At 37.4% G+C, this 17,635-nt stretch overlaps 1 protein-coding gene across 1 annotated transcript; it reads left to right on the plus strand.

Moving 5' to 3' along the window:
* Positions 1 to 598: 598 nt before the first annotated feature.
* On the plus strand, positions 599 to 15,857 carry faf2 (Fas associated factor family member 2). Its single transcript, XM_078550756.1, has 11 exons — positions 599 to 1,403; positions 3,686 to 3,754; positions 4,066 to 4,200; positions 4,830 to 4,906; positions 4,989 to 5,127; positions 6,367 to 6,452; positions 7,901 to 7,992; positions 11,237 to 11,414; positions 13,020 to 13,191; positions 13,859 to 14,002; positions 15,086 to 15,857. Exons 1-11 carry the CDS (start codon positions 1,272 to 1,274, stop codon positions 15,266 to 15,268), a joined length of 1,407 nt encoding a protein of 468 aa, XP_078406882.1. The 5' UTR covers positions 599 to 1,271; the 3' UTR covers positions 15,269 to 15,857.
* The last annotated feature ends 1,778 nt before the right edge of the window (positions 15,858 to 17,635 follow it).

Raw genomic sequence — 17,635 nt, forward strand, 5'->3', positions numbered from 1 at the left:
TTGTTGAGGTCAATAGATGGCCAAAGGCTGGACAGTGGTATTTTGAAAGTGTAGTTGTATGTGAATTGGGAGAATTTTTCAGGAACAGACTCAGGAGGAAACGGTTGGAAGTGGGAAGTGGGGTGTAGGTGTAAAGCGCAACAAAGAGATCACCAGAGCGGAGTTTATCTGCGATTGACATGGACGGAGTGAAGCCGCATAAGATTGCAAGGTCAAGGGGATGGCTGCGAATGTGGGTTGGGGAGTTTACATGGAGGAAGATATTAAGAGAAGATAAGAGGGCAGTGAACTCAGAAGACAAATTTAACCTGAGTAGAGAATTTCAAAATACATTTCAAAAAGTCAATGTTTAATCATTAAAAAAAAACTGCAACTTACTTTCAGCTGCAAGTTTAAAAATTGGTTGCCTGGAAAAATAATTTGAAAACAATGTCGTGATATACCCATCATCATAATCAAAAAGCAGAATACTGCGGATGCTGGAAATCTGAAGCAAAAACAGAAAATGCTTGGGGGAGGCGGGGGGGGGGGGGGATCCAGCAGATTAGGCATCATATAGAAAGAGGGGAACAGAGTTAATGTTTCATTTCTGATGGAAGGTCACAGACATGAAAAGCAACTCTTGTTCCTCTCTGTACACAGATGCTGCTGAGTTGTTTTTCTCCCCCCAGCTTATTCAGTTTTTATTCTATCAACCATGTCTGGTTTCAATACTGTAGCCCTCCTTTCAATAATGCATATCAACTATTGTCAGTGTTGTTGTTCGTTGGCAACGTATTCTAGTGTGTGTTCAGCCACATTCTTGCAGCTTTTCCTCTGCCGGACCCTTATTCGATCACGATCCCGTGGTTGCGGGTGACAGTGGAAGAAAACTACAGTGTTCGGAGACACGTGTTTGTGACTAGCAATACATTTAGAATAAGCTGCCTCCGCGTGTTGACGTCGTGGAGTTCGGGAACCCAGGCACAAGGTTCTGGAACCCCGGGCCAAGGCTCTGTGGAACCCCAGCCCAGATCCCAGGAGCTGGCGCGTGCTGCACCGAACAGGATTCCGAACCAGCCCCGCAACTCCATTGACGGCTGAGGTCGGCGCAGGGCGATCCCGAGAGTTACCGAAGAGCCTCGGTAGTTTCCGTCCACGGTACACTGGCCGGGAACGAATGCACCGAAATCCAAACCCCGATGCGCAGAAATACGCCGCCTGGCTTCTGAATACCGGTGCAACCCCAGAAATCGAATATTTCTGGGCTGCAGGTTTTTTTTTTGCGTTTCATGATTGTTGACTTTACCCAAAAATCATCTACTTCCGCACAGGCCTGGAACGCAAGATCCAAGATGGCGGCGCCTGGCAATGAAGAGGAGGAACTAACGCAAGAACAGACAGAGAAACTGTTGCAGTTTCAGGTAAATTCGTTAAACTCAGTAGAATTCCACAGAGACTGACATGAGTTGTCGTTCTGGGGTACTTTTTAATTCATTTATTTGATTCATTTAATCGTGCTGAAGGGCTGAAGCCTCTGCACCTGTGGCATTTTTCTGTACTCACATTTTCTGGTAATCCCCCCATCTGGTATGATTCACTTATTTTTTTTCTTCCCCTGTCAAGTGCAGTTTTATTTACAACGTTCTAAAGAGTAAGAACGCTAATAGTTTAAAAACAGAGTTAATTGAATCTGTATTTTGTGTTAAGAATATGTTACTTGTTAATCTTAACTGTCACCAATTTAACTTTTTTCCCCAGAACATAACTAGCACTGATAATTTACACCTATGAAATAAATTTAAAGGTTCGTTGCAGCCTTGATGCATGCTAAATTTAGTGCAAAGCATTAAAATCAAGGTTTTAGTTTATAGTAAACTATCTGGAACTTATTCAAAATAACTTAATATTAAAAATAGTTTGTAAACAAATATTTGTATTTGACTTAGCTGCATTTTTGAAATCACCCATTAAAATGTCAAATATTCTGGGACCATGTTGCTAAGACTTGTTATAATCTGTACATATTTGAAAAAAAATCTATGAAATTCTATTCCTTGGGAAAGGAACAATAGCATTAAATGAAAGAGTGATTTAGGAGGCTTTTTATAGCAATTAGTTGGAAGTTGAAAAAGCAAACTTTGAGCATGTTTTTCAAGATTTTCAAAATCAAAGTTATTTTCGATTCTTGAATGAGACCCTATTGTTTTACACCTCTAACCTGTATGGAGTGTTAAGATCTGGTGGTATATCAAAAGTCAGATTTGATCTGATATTTCAAAAGATGATTCTTGGACAGCCAGACAGGCAAGAGTGGATAAAATTAAATGCAGCAGCAGCTGTCAGGTAGTTTTCTCAAATGGTTTGTTCTTGACTGAACCATTGGGGAGGGAAAAGGATTACAGAGTGGAGGCAAGACAGACTTCTGCATCCCTCCCAAGGAATTAAGAGAAAATCAAAGAACAAGTCTGCAATTTAGTGCTGGCCCTAAGGTACAAATAAGCTGTGATGTTAATTTAAGTTATAACCTAAGCTTGTATATGACATAGAATATTTATAAATGTAAGACAAGTTAATAGCTCATATTTATATAGGGTCTTTAATGTAGAAAAATGTCCCAAGGCAGTTAACAAGAGTGTTAATAAAAATTTTGCACAGAACCATAGAGGGAGACATAGTAGAGATGACCATAAGCTTGGTCAAAGAGGTGGGTTTGAAGGAGGAGGGAGCCTGTGAGATTTAGGGAGAGAATTCCAGAAGTTAGGGGCTTGACAGCTGAAGGAATGGCTGCCAATGGTGGAGCAATTAAAATTGCAGATTTGGCTCAAGGTGCTAAAATTGCAGGAGTGCAGAAATCTTGGTGGATTCTAGGAATGGAGGAGCTACAGACATAGGGAGAGGCAAGCCCATGTTGGGATTTAAAAGCAAGGATGAGGTTTTTGCAATTGAGGCATTGTCGGACCAGGAGCCTGTATATGTCAGGAAACATGGATTGAGATATGGGCGTCAGAGTTTTGGATGAGCACAAGTTTATGTCGGGTGGAATATGGGAGGCTGACAAGAAGAACGTTGGAATAGTCAAGTATGGAGATGATAAAGGTGCGGGTGTGGGTTTCAGCAGCAGATAAGCTGAAGCAGAGGCGGAGTTGGATGATGTTATGGAGATGGAAATAAGTCATTTTGGCAATGGAGTGGATATGTGGCAGGAAGCTTATCTTGGGATCAGACACAATACTGACATTGTGAATGGTCTTTCTCAGTTTTGGACATTTGCTCGGGAGTGGGATGGAAGTTGTCATTGCAAAATGGAAGTTGTGACGGGGATCAAAGGCAGTAACTTAAGTCATCCCAATATTTAGTGGTGGAATTTCTCCTTGTCCAGTACTCATTGTTGAACAATTGAGTATGACAGATCAGAGATAACGAAACGAACAGGTAACTAGTACTTAATCTTGAGCATCCTTTGAATCCTTAAGTCCTTAACCAATTATGCACCAGCCCCTCAGCTCTTGGAGTTGGAACAAATGAAGAATTGTGGGTGAAAAAAGGAACGTACCTGAAAACATCCATAAAAGCATTTAAATGTCAAACAGTTGCTTGAAGTACCAGACCACATAACTGTGTATATTTAAAGTTGACAATTGAATGCAAACTTGTCTGTACTGCTTTAATTAAGACATTTTTCTTATTACATTTCTCACAATAGGACTTGACTGGTATCGAGTCAATGGACCAATGTCGTCGTACACTTGAGCAGCATCATTGGAATATTGAGGTAAAAAGGAAGGAAACAAGTGTAAAATATTATGGGCTATGGCATTGATTTGAAAATAACTTTAAATGTGCTATTTCCTATTTAAGCAAATGTTTTTGATAAGCTCAATTTGACAGTTGTCTTTGTTTTGATATGTTATGCTAACATTGCAGCAGATATCAACAGCAAGTGATTGGTGCCTTAATATATACAATGTGACTTGTAATGTGTCGGATGAAAGAATTTAACCCATTTTATAGATTTATTTTTCTGATCATTTGAATTACTCTTAATCCTATTTTTTCTTCTTCATTCCCATTTTTATCCTCTAGGCAGCTGTTCAGGACAGACTAAATGAACAAGAAGGAGTTCCCAGCGTCTTTAATCCACCTTCCTCTCGTCCACTTCAAGTCCATACAGCAGATCACAGAGTCTATAGTTATGTAGTTTCAAGGCCTCAGCCTAGGGTGAGGGCATATTATGGCGACTTTAATTATTTTATTCTTAAGATCAATTTCAGGAACGTTCATTGCAGTTCAGTTGAAATTGTATTGTAGAATTGTATTTTGAGTTATTTATAACTAAATATATGTCTTAAATATGCTAATTTTGTAGCTCAGTATTGGTGAAATGGTGGGGAATTCACTATTAAAGTTGGATATAGAATCGTAATGCCATCTTGCATTATCTGCATGGCTCACATTTTATTCCTTGTTTATTTAAAATATATTTTTGGTAGGGAAGGAACAAGCATGAAATCAGTTATAGTTTTAAAAGGTAGATTAATGATACCTATATTGAGTTTGACCTCATTCAGGAAATTGGTTTATGTTAAAGGATGATTTCTGAACACATCTAAATACTCATTTTCATTGTGCCTGCTGTCCTTAATATATCCAATGTAGCTTTGTATTTTATATGTGGCCTGGTTGGATGATATGGTCAAGCCACAAGTGAATTCTGCTCAGATCACCTTTATATGCTGAATGCAACTACATTTTAATTTGTGTTTGTTTTAATGAAAAAACAAAAAATAATTGAGTTCATACAGTTTTATACCCGAGTGGATAACAATGACACCTGTTGAATTTTGCAGGGTCTCTTAGGATGGAGTTATTACTTGATAATGCTTCCATTCCGATTCACCTATTATACGCTACTGGACATCTTTAGGTGAGATACTAAAAATTTTCAAAAACTAGCATTAAAAAAAAGACAAATCCTGAATCTAAACTCTCTGTTTTGTTTTGTATAGATTTGCTATACGGTTTATACGACCAGATCCTAGGAGCCGAGTTACTGATCCTGTTGGGGATGTAGTTGCGTTTATTCAAAATTTTGAGGAACAGTATGGAAGGATCCACCCAGTCTTCTATCAGGGAACCTACAGTCAGGTTTGTACACAAGTACATTTTTTTACAGTTATTTTAAGTCTACAGTTGAGGGTATTTCACTGTTCTAATGTTTTGAAGTTTACCTGCCCTTCCCGCCCCCAACTATATGCAAATTGTCTCCCTTCTCTCCTGAAGTTGGTAATCAGATTGAGGTGTAGTTTTACAAGACACCAATAATACAATTCCAGCTATTCAATAAGTCTTATTTGTGCTCTGAGCAAGAGGTGAGTTTCTATAAGCAACCCTCACTTCACATGGACTGAAAATTAGCCTACGCTATTGTGTATGAGACTGTTTATCTACTGTATATTATGGATCCTTGTACTGTTGGAACATGCATTGGAAGTAGTATGACTTGCTTACCAACTGTGCTTTCGGTATCTCAGTAAACATAAAGCAAAACCACATAGCTCAGACTAAAAGCTACAAATCAATTTCAACGTAATAAATTATAGAAGAGCAAGAATAAATTAGCAGGTAAACATAATTAGACTTGTCATCTCACTTTCCAATGGATAGTTGCATTTTAGCTGGATTTCTTTATTTCTCACTACCTCCAAAATTCAGACATATTGTGAACAGAAGCCTAATTATAAATAACTTATTGCGCTACTTTACCTAGTTACTTTACCTTACAAATTAATAGAAAAAAATACACTATTGAATTGCTTTTGAATCGAAACTCCATGGCCTCTAGGGTTTCTATCAAATAAGTAAAGCTCCATTGTCTGGGCAAAGTAAGCATTCTTTATATTTGAACACAGCTGATCACAGTTTAGCTGGATCGTGTTTATGGCTGATGTCCTTTTAGGCACTTTTGGGCAGGGGTCACTGGACAGATGATAATTAACAGATTCCCTACCTCCAGAACAATGGAGCCAATTGTTACGCAACTGCTGCCATGCCAGAGGAGACCTACAATTGCCGCTGCCTGTGCAAGAGACACCACTCATTGCATATTTTTTCCAAAGAAATTATGGTTCTAACTGAATTCCAGTGGAGATGAATCAGTTTTTGCTAAAACTTTGTTAGCAGACTAAATATACATGCATAATTTTCTATTTTACCTAAGCTACATCAGTACAAATAAAATCAGCGATTTTGCCTTGTCAGCATAGATCCAATATCAGGTTATTTTTTTATTACTTAGTTTTTTCTTTCAAATAGTAAAGTTATTGAACATGCTTTAGAATAGTTTTCTCATTATTTGTAACTTATTATTTTCAATATTGAATATAGGCACTGAATGATGCCAAACGTGAGCTTCGCTATTTACTAGTTTACCTTCATGGAGACGACCATCAGGACACAGATGAGTTCTGTCGGTAAGTGAGTGTATTATTTTGTACTTCTGAATTGCTTTGTTGTTTATTCAAAACCAAGACTTGTATGTTGCCCTTGTGAAATATAATTTGAGTTTACAAAAAAAAAGCCCCAAAATGCTGCTACATGCATGGAAATTGTTTGAACATTGTAATAATTGCACAGGCATATTAACATTTTGGTATGGTGGGTGGAGGTTCGTGTGGAGTATAAAAAAAGTGGCATGGACCAGTTGGGCTGAATGGCCTGTTTCTGTGCTGTAAGTTGTATGTAATTCTGTGTACAGTACTGCACTGACCTGCAGTCCAAACTTTTGTGTAAAACTCTTTGAGTAATCTCTATAGTCACTGCATGGTCAGTAAGCTAAGCAGGTGATTTACTCACCCATTGGAAATGAAAATTGAGTTGTTTTTGTAACTAACTAGTGGCCAGTCTGCTCACTGGTTTACTGGCCGAGGGATAAACTTAGAAATTAATGTCCTCATTTCAAAGAAGTAAAAAAGAAAATGCATTATGGAAAGTTCCTGGTTCCTTGGTGAGTAAATGCATCAAATTACATCTTATTAAATGATACAAACCAAGAAGAGCCTAGGTTTGATTCTAAAATAAAAACAGAAAATACTGCAAATGCTCAGCAGGTCTGGCAGTATCTGTAGACAGAGAAACGGAATTAACATTTTAGATCAAAAATCTTTCATCAGAACTTATTGATTCTGGCCTGCTGATGTTTGCCATAAATACTGTAATTACATGTGCATGTGGATAAAGGACAAGGAAAGAGTTGGGCTCTTTCATTGAGTTTATAATTAGCTAGCTAGCTGGCACTTGTTTCCCTGGTTTTTGTGTGAACATCAGTCATTTAAGTGAAATAGTAGTGTTCCAGTGATCTTGTCCAGTATTTGTCATTGCCTTAAGAGTGGAGTATGAAGGGGGGTAAAATTGTGAAGATGTAAGTTCAATGATGGTAGGGATTCATATTAATCCTTTTGGGAATAGTGCTCAGCAGCTAGAGCTCTGAACTGCTGTAGTGTGAGGCTGGAACTTAGAAATATTTGAAATTTTGATTACTGTAAATACTTTACTTGCAATGGACTGTGCCTTTATGATTTATGCTGTTTTTATATTGCACTAATTAGGGCATTATCAAGGACAGTTTTGTTTCTCAGTTTGCCCCCACTACTCCCCACCTGCAAAATAATGATTCGTATTAAGGTATGGTTCCAGAGGAACTAGCATGCCTCCAGCAAATGGCCATTCATGTGTGTGCCTGGGTAGAGTGTAAGGATGCTATTTGACCAAAGGACCATCACGTCAGCCTACTGATGCTCACTTGAGGAAGTATTAGCGGCTTACTGATATCTATTGAATTATACCTCTGCATAAAGATAGGGCTCGGGTTTGGCAGCTTATCAATCATGAATGACTAAATGTCAGTTTCTTTCCACTTCAGTAGTACAATATGCAATCCAGAGGTTGTAAACTTCATCAACACTAGGATGCTTTTCTGGGCCTGTTCCACCAGTAAGCCAGAAGGCTACAGGGGTAAGTGATTTTTATCATACAAAAAGTAAAGTCTGAATTTTACCCTGTTTTCAATTTACTGAGATGATTGCATGGAAAACAAAATCCTGCCTGAAATAATGGATTATGCTACATTTCTTCTTCTGTCTCTGATAATTGTTCCTGGTGCCAACAACAGTTTCCATGAGTGATTATGGTTGGCAGCTCATACTCAGTAACTGTGCTGTAAAAGATAGATCTCCTGCAGTGTAAGGCAGTGACTTTTTTTTTATGCATGATGTATTTTGTTCTGTGCATTACCTGTTTGTGCATTCCATGGGTGTTTCTGCCTGTCTTTATTTGTATTGAGTTCTTCGTCACTTTTTGGTTTCCTGCATTCTTTTTTTTTGCATATCTCTGTTTTTGTGGACTGATTTGTTTCTCTTTTTTTTACTCCAATACTGGAATGTACTTGGGAACATTACTGTGTTTCAATTAGCAAACCTGTGTCTCTTCCAAAAGCTCCTCGCCTGCTCCCTCTGCCACCTGTTTGAACCTACAACCTATCAAATATATTCCTATCAGTAGCCTCCTGCTGCTATTCACCATTATCTAACCGACATTCTCTTGATCCCTTTTGGTAACATTCATGGCTTTGTTGCGTTTAACTCTTGAAATGCCACTGAGTTGCTTCTTGTGTAGCACTAAAATTGCACTGGCAAATCAAAGGCCATTAACATTGATAGAGGATTTGTTAACTAACTGGAAACAGAGTGTTAGAATAAATGGGTCATTTTTCAAGTTGGCAAACTAACTAGTGGAGTGCCACATGGGATCAGTGCTGGGACCTCAACTATTTACAATCTATATTAATGACTTAGATGAAGGGACAGACTGTATTGTCGCCAAATTTGCAGAAGATACAAAGATAGGAAAGCAAGTTGTGAGGAGGTTACAAAGAGTCTGCAAAGGGACATTGATAGGTGAATTGAGTGGACAAAAATTTGGCAGATGGCCTATAATGTGTGAAAATGTGAGGTCCATTTTGGTGGGAAGAATAGAAAAGTAGAATATTATTTAAATGGAGAGAGACTGCAGAATGCTGCAGGATAGAGGGATCTGGGTGTCCTCGCACATGAATCCCAAAAGATTAGCATGTAGGTACAGCAAGTAATTAGGAAGGTAAATGGAATGTAGGCCTTTGTTGCAGTGGAGGTGGAATATAAAAGTAGGAAAATCATGTTAAAACCGTACAGGATATTGGTGAGATCTTGCCTAAAGTATTACATACAGTTTTGGCCTCCATACTTAAGAGGGATATACTTGCATTGGAAGCAGGTCAGAGAAGGTTCACAAAGCTGATCCCTGGGATGAAGGATTTGCCTCATGAGGAAAGGTTGGGCCTATAGTCATTGACGTTTAGAAGAATAAGTTGTGATCTTATTGAAATATATAAGATTCTAAGGGGGCTTGACTGGGTAGACTTAGAGGAAGTTTTCCGTCATGAGAGAATTTAAAACTAGGGCACAGTTTCAAAATAAGAGGCCTCTATTTAATAAGGCAATGAAGAGGAATTTCTTCTCTGAGGGTTGTTTATCTTATGCAGAGATCAGTGGAGGCTGGGTCATTGAGTATATTCAAGGCTGAGTTAGACAGATTTTTGATCTACAATGGAGTCAAGAATCATGGAGGCGGGCAGGGAAGGAGGGTTAAGGCCACAATCAGATCAGCCATGAACTTATTGAATGGCAGAGCAGTTTCAAAGGGCCAAATGACGACCTACTGCTTCTATTTCTTATTCTCTTATAATGAATTGTCTGTATATATAGATTGACTGCCTGTTTTTCTGCGCTACAGGATGAATAATGTTTCAGATTCCACCTCTGTAGTCAATAATTCTATTTATAGCACATGCTTGTTTGGTGCAGCAATCTAACAATGCTGCAGTTAATAATTATGACTGTGAGATAAAGTAAAATGACATCAACAAAAGTAACCCAATACACCTTATATAACTTGTAGAAATGTTCATATGCCACATAACATCTGATTTGGAGCAAATAAAGACACAAAATGCTGGAAAAACTCAGCAGGTCTGGCAGCATCAATGGAGAGAGAAACAGATTTAACGTTTCTAGTCCAGTATGACTCCTCTTTTGCTTTTATCTGATCTTGCTTTTATCTGAGCCTTGGAGAGAATTTTGTTTGACTAAAATACTAAACATGAAACAAAGATCTCTTTGCGTGAAATCTATTTTAATTTTTTCTATGCTAAAATGTTGAATTAAGGAAAATCCATGTTCCTATTAAAAATTAGATAACTAACAATCAGGCTTTTATGGTCTTTTTCATGTGTTTTTAATGGATTAAGAATTTCTAGCAACAAAGTTCACTTTGCTATGCCAGAAATGTCCTATTTCTCCTCACTGGACACTGTTGGCAATTTCATTGTTAGCTTCAAAAAGATGTTTGTACTCAAAGTGGGAGATACTGTATTTGAATTACCATGTTACACATTAAGTGTAAGTGACTCTGTTTCCTGTTTTGGGCTTGTCCGCTGTTGGATATTTTTATTTTCCAAGCTGATTTTGCAAATACTTTATGACCACAATGTGCTTGAAAAGCCTTCACGGTGACATGTGAAAATTAGAGTAGTTCTGCAAGATCTCAGATATACGTATTTGACAGCTTGAACCATGTCGAGAAAGTGTTCATTCAGTATGCACCATTTTAGAAATGAAGACCTCTTTTACTAACCGCAAAAAGATTAACTGCAGGGTGGAAACAACTTAAGATCTATCAACTGAAAGAGAGTTGTTCAGTGTTTTAAAACCAGATTAAATTCCATCAAGAGATTTTTCATTGGGCCATAATTGTATGAACTATATAGTGGGATGAACTTGGCCAGTAGTTTGTTGTGCTGCTTTGAACTGGGCAGAAAGCTTTAGGTGGCTGGGCATTCATTTCAAGGAGAAAATTATTGCAGGAACATGGGGAAAGGCTTGAGAGTGTGACTAGCTGGATTGCTTTTCAGAAGAGCCATGCAGACTCAGAGGCCAAGTATCCTCTTTTTGTGCTGTATATTTCTATGGTCCTTCAAGAAGTAACCATGGAAGTGCTACTTGCTATTAACAGCATGATTTACACTGATCCATGATTGATTCTGTACGCAAGAGCCACAATCTAAACCCTGGTATAGGGATAGCAAGGCAAAAAGTGGAAGATGATAAATAATTTAATAAAATATTTTTTCAAACAAACTAACATGTATGCCTATATATTTCAGTGTCTCAGGCTTTACGAGAAAACACCTATCCATTTTTGGCAATGATCATGCTGAAAGAGCAAAGGATGACGGTAGTTGGTCGTTTAGAAGGCCTTCTTCAGGCTGAAGACTTTGTCAATCAGCTGACATTCATTATGGATGCTAATGCTACATATTTGGTATCAGAACGACTTGATAGGTATGATGTGGAGCAATACGGCACTTCTTTCGAAGTTAATGGGAGCCCTCAATTTCTGTAATTTAGTATGGAATATTGTATTGTTAAGGTAACAAATCCATGGTGGTATTGTGTGGCTGGTTATTTGTGAATAATTCATCTAAAAACCATAAATTGATGGGTCAAGCATGCATTACCTCATAGTTCTGAGAGTAAGGGCTGTTTCAAATAATTTAGAGTTCTTATTTTTTTTTAAATGCTTTGTATTCGTACTGGGAATGAAACAATTTCAATTTGCAGCATTTGGCATTCCCAAAAATGAAGTAAAATAGTACAGATGCTGGAAATCTGGAATAAAAACAGAAAATGCTGGAAAAACTCAGCTGGCCTCATAGCATCTGTGGATAGAGAAACAGAGTTAACATTTTGAGTCCATATGACTCTTCTGCAGCTGAAGAGAGGTAGAAATGTGATGGATTTTATATTGTTTAGGAGGGGGTGGAGCTCAGGGTCTCTCCTGAGCTCCCACCTATCCCTGACCACCTATTTTTCTGCACCTGCTCCACCCCTCTTAAACAGTTTAAAATCATCACATTTCTACCTTCCTCTGAAGAAGTCATACGGCCTTGAAACGTTAACTCTGTTTCTCTCTCCACAGGTGCTGCCAGACCTGCTGAGTTTTTCCAGCATTTTGTGTTTTTATTTCAGGTATTCCCAAGCCAAGTAAATCCACCTCGCTCTCAGTCCCAACCTTGGAAAAGTAGCCCCTGCTTGCATTAGTTTGATCAGCAAGGGCTGACTTTGAGCTAATTTTTCAGCAGTAAAAGGCTGGTATTAACTTCTTATATCAGGAGCAAACTTTTATTCATGGAGGATATTGGTTGTTAATTCTGGCTAGAAGACTGTTGGATTTATTGTTATTAAACAAAATCAGAAAAGTTTACCTTTTAAATTAACTGAATTTAAAATGAGCCATTTCTTTGGGAAAGGAACAGGGAGAATTGATGGATAAAAAATGGATCTGTTTTGAGACTCCAGTTAAAATGGCAACTTTCCTTCATTCTGTAATCCTTGATATATCATTGAAGTTCTTTAATTCACTTGTAATAAAGAGGTTTAGGCTTGAGTTCAGTCTCCATTGATATGTTGAATTAGTGTTCCCCGACATTGGCATGACAGTCTCAGCCAATTCACTGGCTGTACTACTGGCCAGAAGGCTAGTGCTTGAGGAAAATAAAAGCTGCAACAAACATTGTGATGATGCTCATTGGTCCTGCACATTTTTAGTAACAAAACCAGGAATGCATTTGATTTGCCTTCAAAAGCAAGGGTTTTTGCGGGCAGAGTGTGCCAAGAGTCAAGTAGGAAAAGGGTTAGAGAAAGAGTGAATAATTTTTTTTGGACTATATTCCTATTTTGAAGTAATCCTAAGAAAATTCACTTTTTAACCAATATTTACTTTGTTCTCTAGCAAAGGTTGGTTTAATCAGGACTTCTTGTGTCTTTAAATAGCATGCAGTTGAACCAATTGGTGATCTGTTGACAGCTGGTTATGTGAATATTATTATGTGAAACTGATTATGCGAATATTGATATTCTTGCTATTCTTGTCTCTTCAATCTCCAGAGAGGAAAGGAATCAGACGCAAGTGTTAAGACAGCAGCAAGATGAAGCTTATTTGGCTTCACTTCGTGCAGACCAGGAAAAAGAAAGGAAGAGAAAGGAGGCACAAGAAAAGAGGAGAAAGGAGGAGGAGGATGTCAGGCAACAGATACTTGCGGAAGAAAGAAGACAACGGGTAAGGAGATTTCTTGTTTAAAAAACTGCACGAAACGATTTTAATAAAATCTGTTTTCAGTGTGGGGAGGCTAGATATTTGTAATGTTATGACATTATCCACCCACATGTGGAGGTTTAACTGATGACCTTACCTTCCTGAAGACTGAGCTAGTTGAGGCAGTGAATACCTGAATCATATACACCAGGATGGTCTCTGGGTCAATCCCTGCAAGTCTGAATGACTTTCCCTGAGCCCTTTTCCGGACAACCTAGGCAGTGTTAAAATTGTCTTTAAGTTGAAAATGATACACGAGTGGAGCAGCAATTTATATTTACCCGATGTTGTATGAAGCTTATAAATTATCTCAGCCGTGTTAAGGGGTGAAATTTGGCCTCAGTGACCAACAGGTTAAGGAGAAGATTCAGACAGGTTCTTGTTCCCGATTATTATCCAGCAACACCTTCTGGAAGTACACTTGTTGGCATTGGTTGAAAACAGGATCAGATTTGACGGTGATGTCTGAAAATGGCCATGGATGGAACAGTGCTTGTGCCCCACCCTTAATGAATTCTCACTAATAATTCAATTGAAATCCCAAGCTGACGTTCATATCATCCTATGTTAAATGTTACCTTGTATCTTTGTAAATGTGAGGAAAAAACATAATTTTTTTTTATGGCTGCAGAGTTTGCAGGAAGAGAAAGAACGCAAGTCTGAACGCCTTCCCCCTGAGCCTTTTCCAGACAATCCAGACAGTGTTAAAATTGTCTTTAAGTTGCCAAATGATACTCGAGTGGAACGGCGATTTCTATTTACCCAGTCATTAACAGTAAGAATCTTCCATGCTTCCTATTTACATAATGAAAACATTTGAAATGTTGTATTTCTTAAATCCTTGGAAATAAAAAGCTTATGAAACTACATTTAATAAAGTTTCAGTTATTAGTACTTCTACAAAATACAGTATTTATTTTTATTGACTGCAATAAACTGCCTTTATAATTTTAGAAATGCAAATTGTTTTGTTTGCTTATTCATAGCTTGCTTGTGAAACTGTGTATATTGAAATTGTGCAGTATGATAACTTGTACATGCATGAGAGTGATTTATTTTGGCAGATAATGCCGTTTTAAATACCAATCTGATTGCATAGTTACTATGCAACACTTCACTCAACATCAGCACCCCGTCACCTCCCTCCTACCTCTAACAGTGTATTAGTTGGACAGTTGGTGATCAGATCTTTAAAGTTTAAAATCTTTTTTCTGATTGTCTGAATTTTTCTATATTTTGAGATTAATCCCAAATACTATGATGCACCAACAATACTGAAAGTTCTATTCATAATTTCATTTGTTGGCAAAAGTCTAATGCAAAGGAATATAAGATATTTAAACACCAGCACATGCAGGCAATTTATTTGTCCAAACATTGGACTTAAACATTGTTATTCCAGTACCCCTGCTGTTTGCATGAGTTTACCCACTACATTGACCATCAATTCCCTTGGTCTCTGCTAATTAAGCTGACTTCAGCCATGGCTGTAGCAAGAACAGTGCAGTTGGCTTCATCATAGAGGATAAGAGAGGTAAAAATTGGGCAGAGTTCCCACTCATCATTACTATTCAATAATGCCTTCTTGAAGTTTGCCTATGTAGAAATTGTGGAGGACATAATTATACATAGCCACCCCCAAGTTGACCTTCTGCTGGAAATTACCATTGACGCTTATATGTGATCAGTAGGCATATGGATGAAGTACTGGTGGACAGCCAGCACTTATAGAGGTGTGCTTGAGCAATGAGTCAACACCAGGAGAAAAGGAAAAGGAGAAAAAAGATGGTTGCATTTTTTTAAAGTATAATGTCAAAAATTAAATTTCTTAAACTAATATTTTTTTCTTTCATTGCAGGTGATATATGACTTTTTGTTCTCCTTGAAAGAAACTCCTGAGAAATTTCAAATAGTTGCTAACTTTCCACGCAGAGTACTGCCCTGCCTGCCTACAGAGAAAGAGCCAAATCCACCCACCCTGCAGCAGGCAGGATTGAGTCGCTGTGAAGTCTTGTTTGTTCAAGATCTTACTGATGATTGAACCAGAAGCTAACTATGGGATCAATTTTTAATAGCTGCACAGTATAACGGATCACAGAGACTTTCTCACAAATGAGCCAAGTTTCTGCTGCATTGGTTGGTAAACGTCTATGCAGCTAGGTCGCTCATCATTTCCTGGGATGAACTGCGCTGTCCATCACTATGCTATTTTAAAAAAAACACAAAAAAACCCTGCAATGTTGAGCAGTTTTTGATCAGAAGATATAAAAGTAAATTAATCCATTTCTCCACCTGCATTGACCCTAGAATACACCATCGGAGAGACCTTATCCCTTTATCTGCTAATTTTGTTTTCCCATTTACCTATATTTATGTTGTATTTCTATTAAAAGATGGAAAAAAAGAGAGACCAAAGGAGGGTTGGCTGTTATTGAATTGTTTGAACCTGGACTGGTTTAAGTTCTTAATTGCCATGGCCTTTGCTATGGTGAAGCCTCAGTATGTAGTTTGTCAGCCTATAGTGCCTGTGGTAACTAGAGCTTGCTCCATGTTTAATACCTGAGCAGGCTTATTGTACTCGAGGTGTAATTTATTCCAACAGTATAAATTAAAACCGTTTTAGAATTTTATTGTGTTGAATCATTTTTCTATGCATAGATTTCTTTTTGAATCATTTTCTGTAACTTCCTTACAACCGATGGTAGCTGTTTGGTACACCAAATAGTTGAGTTGATGTATCAGCATTAAAAGACTATATTGTCTCCACTCATTTTGTTCTTTTTGAGCTTCCTATCACCAATAATGTTTAGTTTTTTTTAGTCATTCTCCACTATTGTACTGACATGTACAGATATTTGTTGATATTTCAAATTAACTTTTTGCTAGTTTTTTCTGCACCTATTTATAAAGTGCTGCAAACTTTTATTGAAACAAATACTATTTATAGCTTCCTGTGAGAACAAGACCAACAAAATTAACACTTCAGTGGAGAACGGCCCCCTTTTAAACCATGTGCCTGATGGTCTCATGATCAGTTTTCTGCAAGGCATCAAGTATATGTACTGTTTCTTCAATACTGTTTGATCAGGAATATTGTTTAGGATTACTGTATTGCACTCTTTCACTAAATGGCATTTTAACCATTTGCATGTTGTCCATTGTTTTCCTGTTCTACCAAGATGCATTATGACTTGTGTCTCAATCTTGAATAGATTTTGGGTGGTAGTTAATAATGAAATTACTTTGCCACCAAAACAGCTATTGGCCTTAATATTATTCTACTAGTTGATTTAATTATAATGCAATGATAACATTGGCGTTGTTTTCCTTTTTTATTTTTCTGAACTTCAGATAGGCTTTTGTAGCAGTTTTTTGAATAGATATATAACTTAAAAATTGCAGATATAGTTTTAATCATTCTGGAGTGTGTATTATACTCCAAGATTAGATACCTAAGTTTTCATTAAACTGATAGTATAAATGTTAATGTTATCAATTTGAGTTGGGTTACAATTATGAAATTGATATTGTTCAGATTTGGGGTATTCATTTTAGCATTTCTGTTTACAGGGTAGTTTGCCTTGCATATAAAGTTGATTTTTTTTTTATATACCTGGAATGCCAATCAGTGCCATTAATGTTTCTCATGACTTGACATCCAAGGTAGTCAGTGCTTCCAGTTGCTATATTTGAGTTGATTTTAGATCAGACAGAATAGCAGTCAGTATTGGTTTTGTTAAACCCCACAAATGCTATTGACTTGGAAAAAATACAGGCTTGATTTTTGTATTTATTTTTAGAAACTTAGTTGTGACGTCAGTGGCCATGGTTTCTTTCATCTGTCTTATGCTTGCTTTTATCAATTACTGAATTATTCACATAATTGCCATTACATTCCATAGGTATATAGCAGATAGTTGTTTGGAGTTTCATATCAGGCTGTGATCTGCAAAAACAATGGAAAATCTTTACAATCTAAATTAATTGCTATGTATATGACTATAGAGGCTAGAATCTACAGACAGCTGCCGAGAGAAGCAATCTCACTTAATGTCTGTGTATAACAGCTATTTATTGGATAGCCTGTTGAGATTAGGAATTTAAATGTCTGGAAAGTAAATTTCTAATGACCTGAACGCTTTACCCATCTTGGATACTTTCCCCCAAAATATCATAGCTTCAACATCCGTTTTGCCCTGCTTGAGTTAAGTCATGCCCTTTCCAGTGCATTTTGGGATGTTGACTCCATTTAATGCAGTTAGTATAAAGTTCTAAAATTGAGATGGTGAAAACTAAAATGAAACAAGTGTTGCCTGTTTTGAGACTGAAGGATTAAAATCTTGTCTCGTAGCAGAAGTATCCCCTACAGACTAACAGTACCCAAATAGATGTCATAGACATTTTAACA

This window comes from Cetorhinus maximus, chromosome 10 (assembly GCF_964194155.1).
Source record: "Cetorhinus maximus chromosome 10, sCetMax3.hap1.1, whole genome shotgun sequence".
NCBI classification, from domain to species: domain Eukaryota; kingdom Metazoa; phylum Chordata; class Chondrichthyes; order Lamniformes; family Cetorhinidae; genus Cetorhinus; species Cetorhinus maximus.

Excerpts from the sequence above, each read along its gene's own strand:
- faf2 (XM_078550756.1), top strand. The coding sequence starts at position 1,272 with ATGATTGTTGACTTTACCCAAAAATCATCTACTTCCGCACAGGCCTGG. Across the intron at positions 4,201-4,829 it reads TTTCAAGGCCTCAGCCTAGG|GGTCTCTTAGGATGGAGTTA; the intron begins GTGAGGGCATAT and ends TGAATTTTGCAG. Across the intron at positions 5,128-6,366 it reads ATCAGGGAACCTACAGTCAG|GCACTGAATGATGCCAAACG; the intron begins GTTTGTACACAA and ends TATTGAATATAG.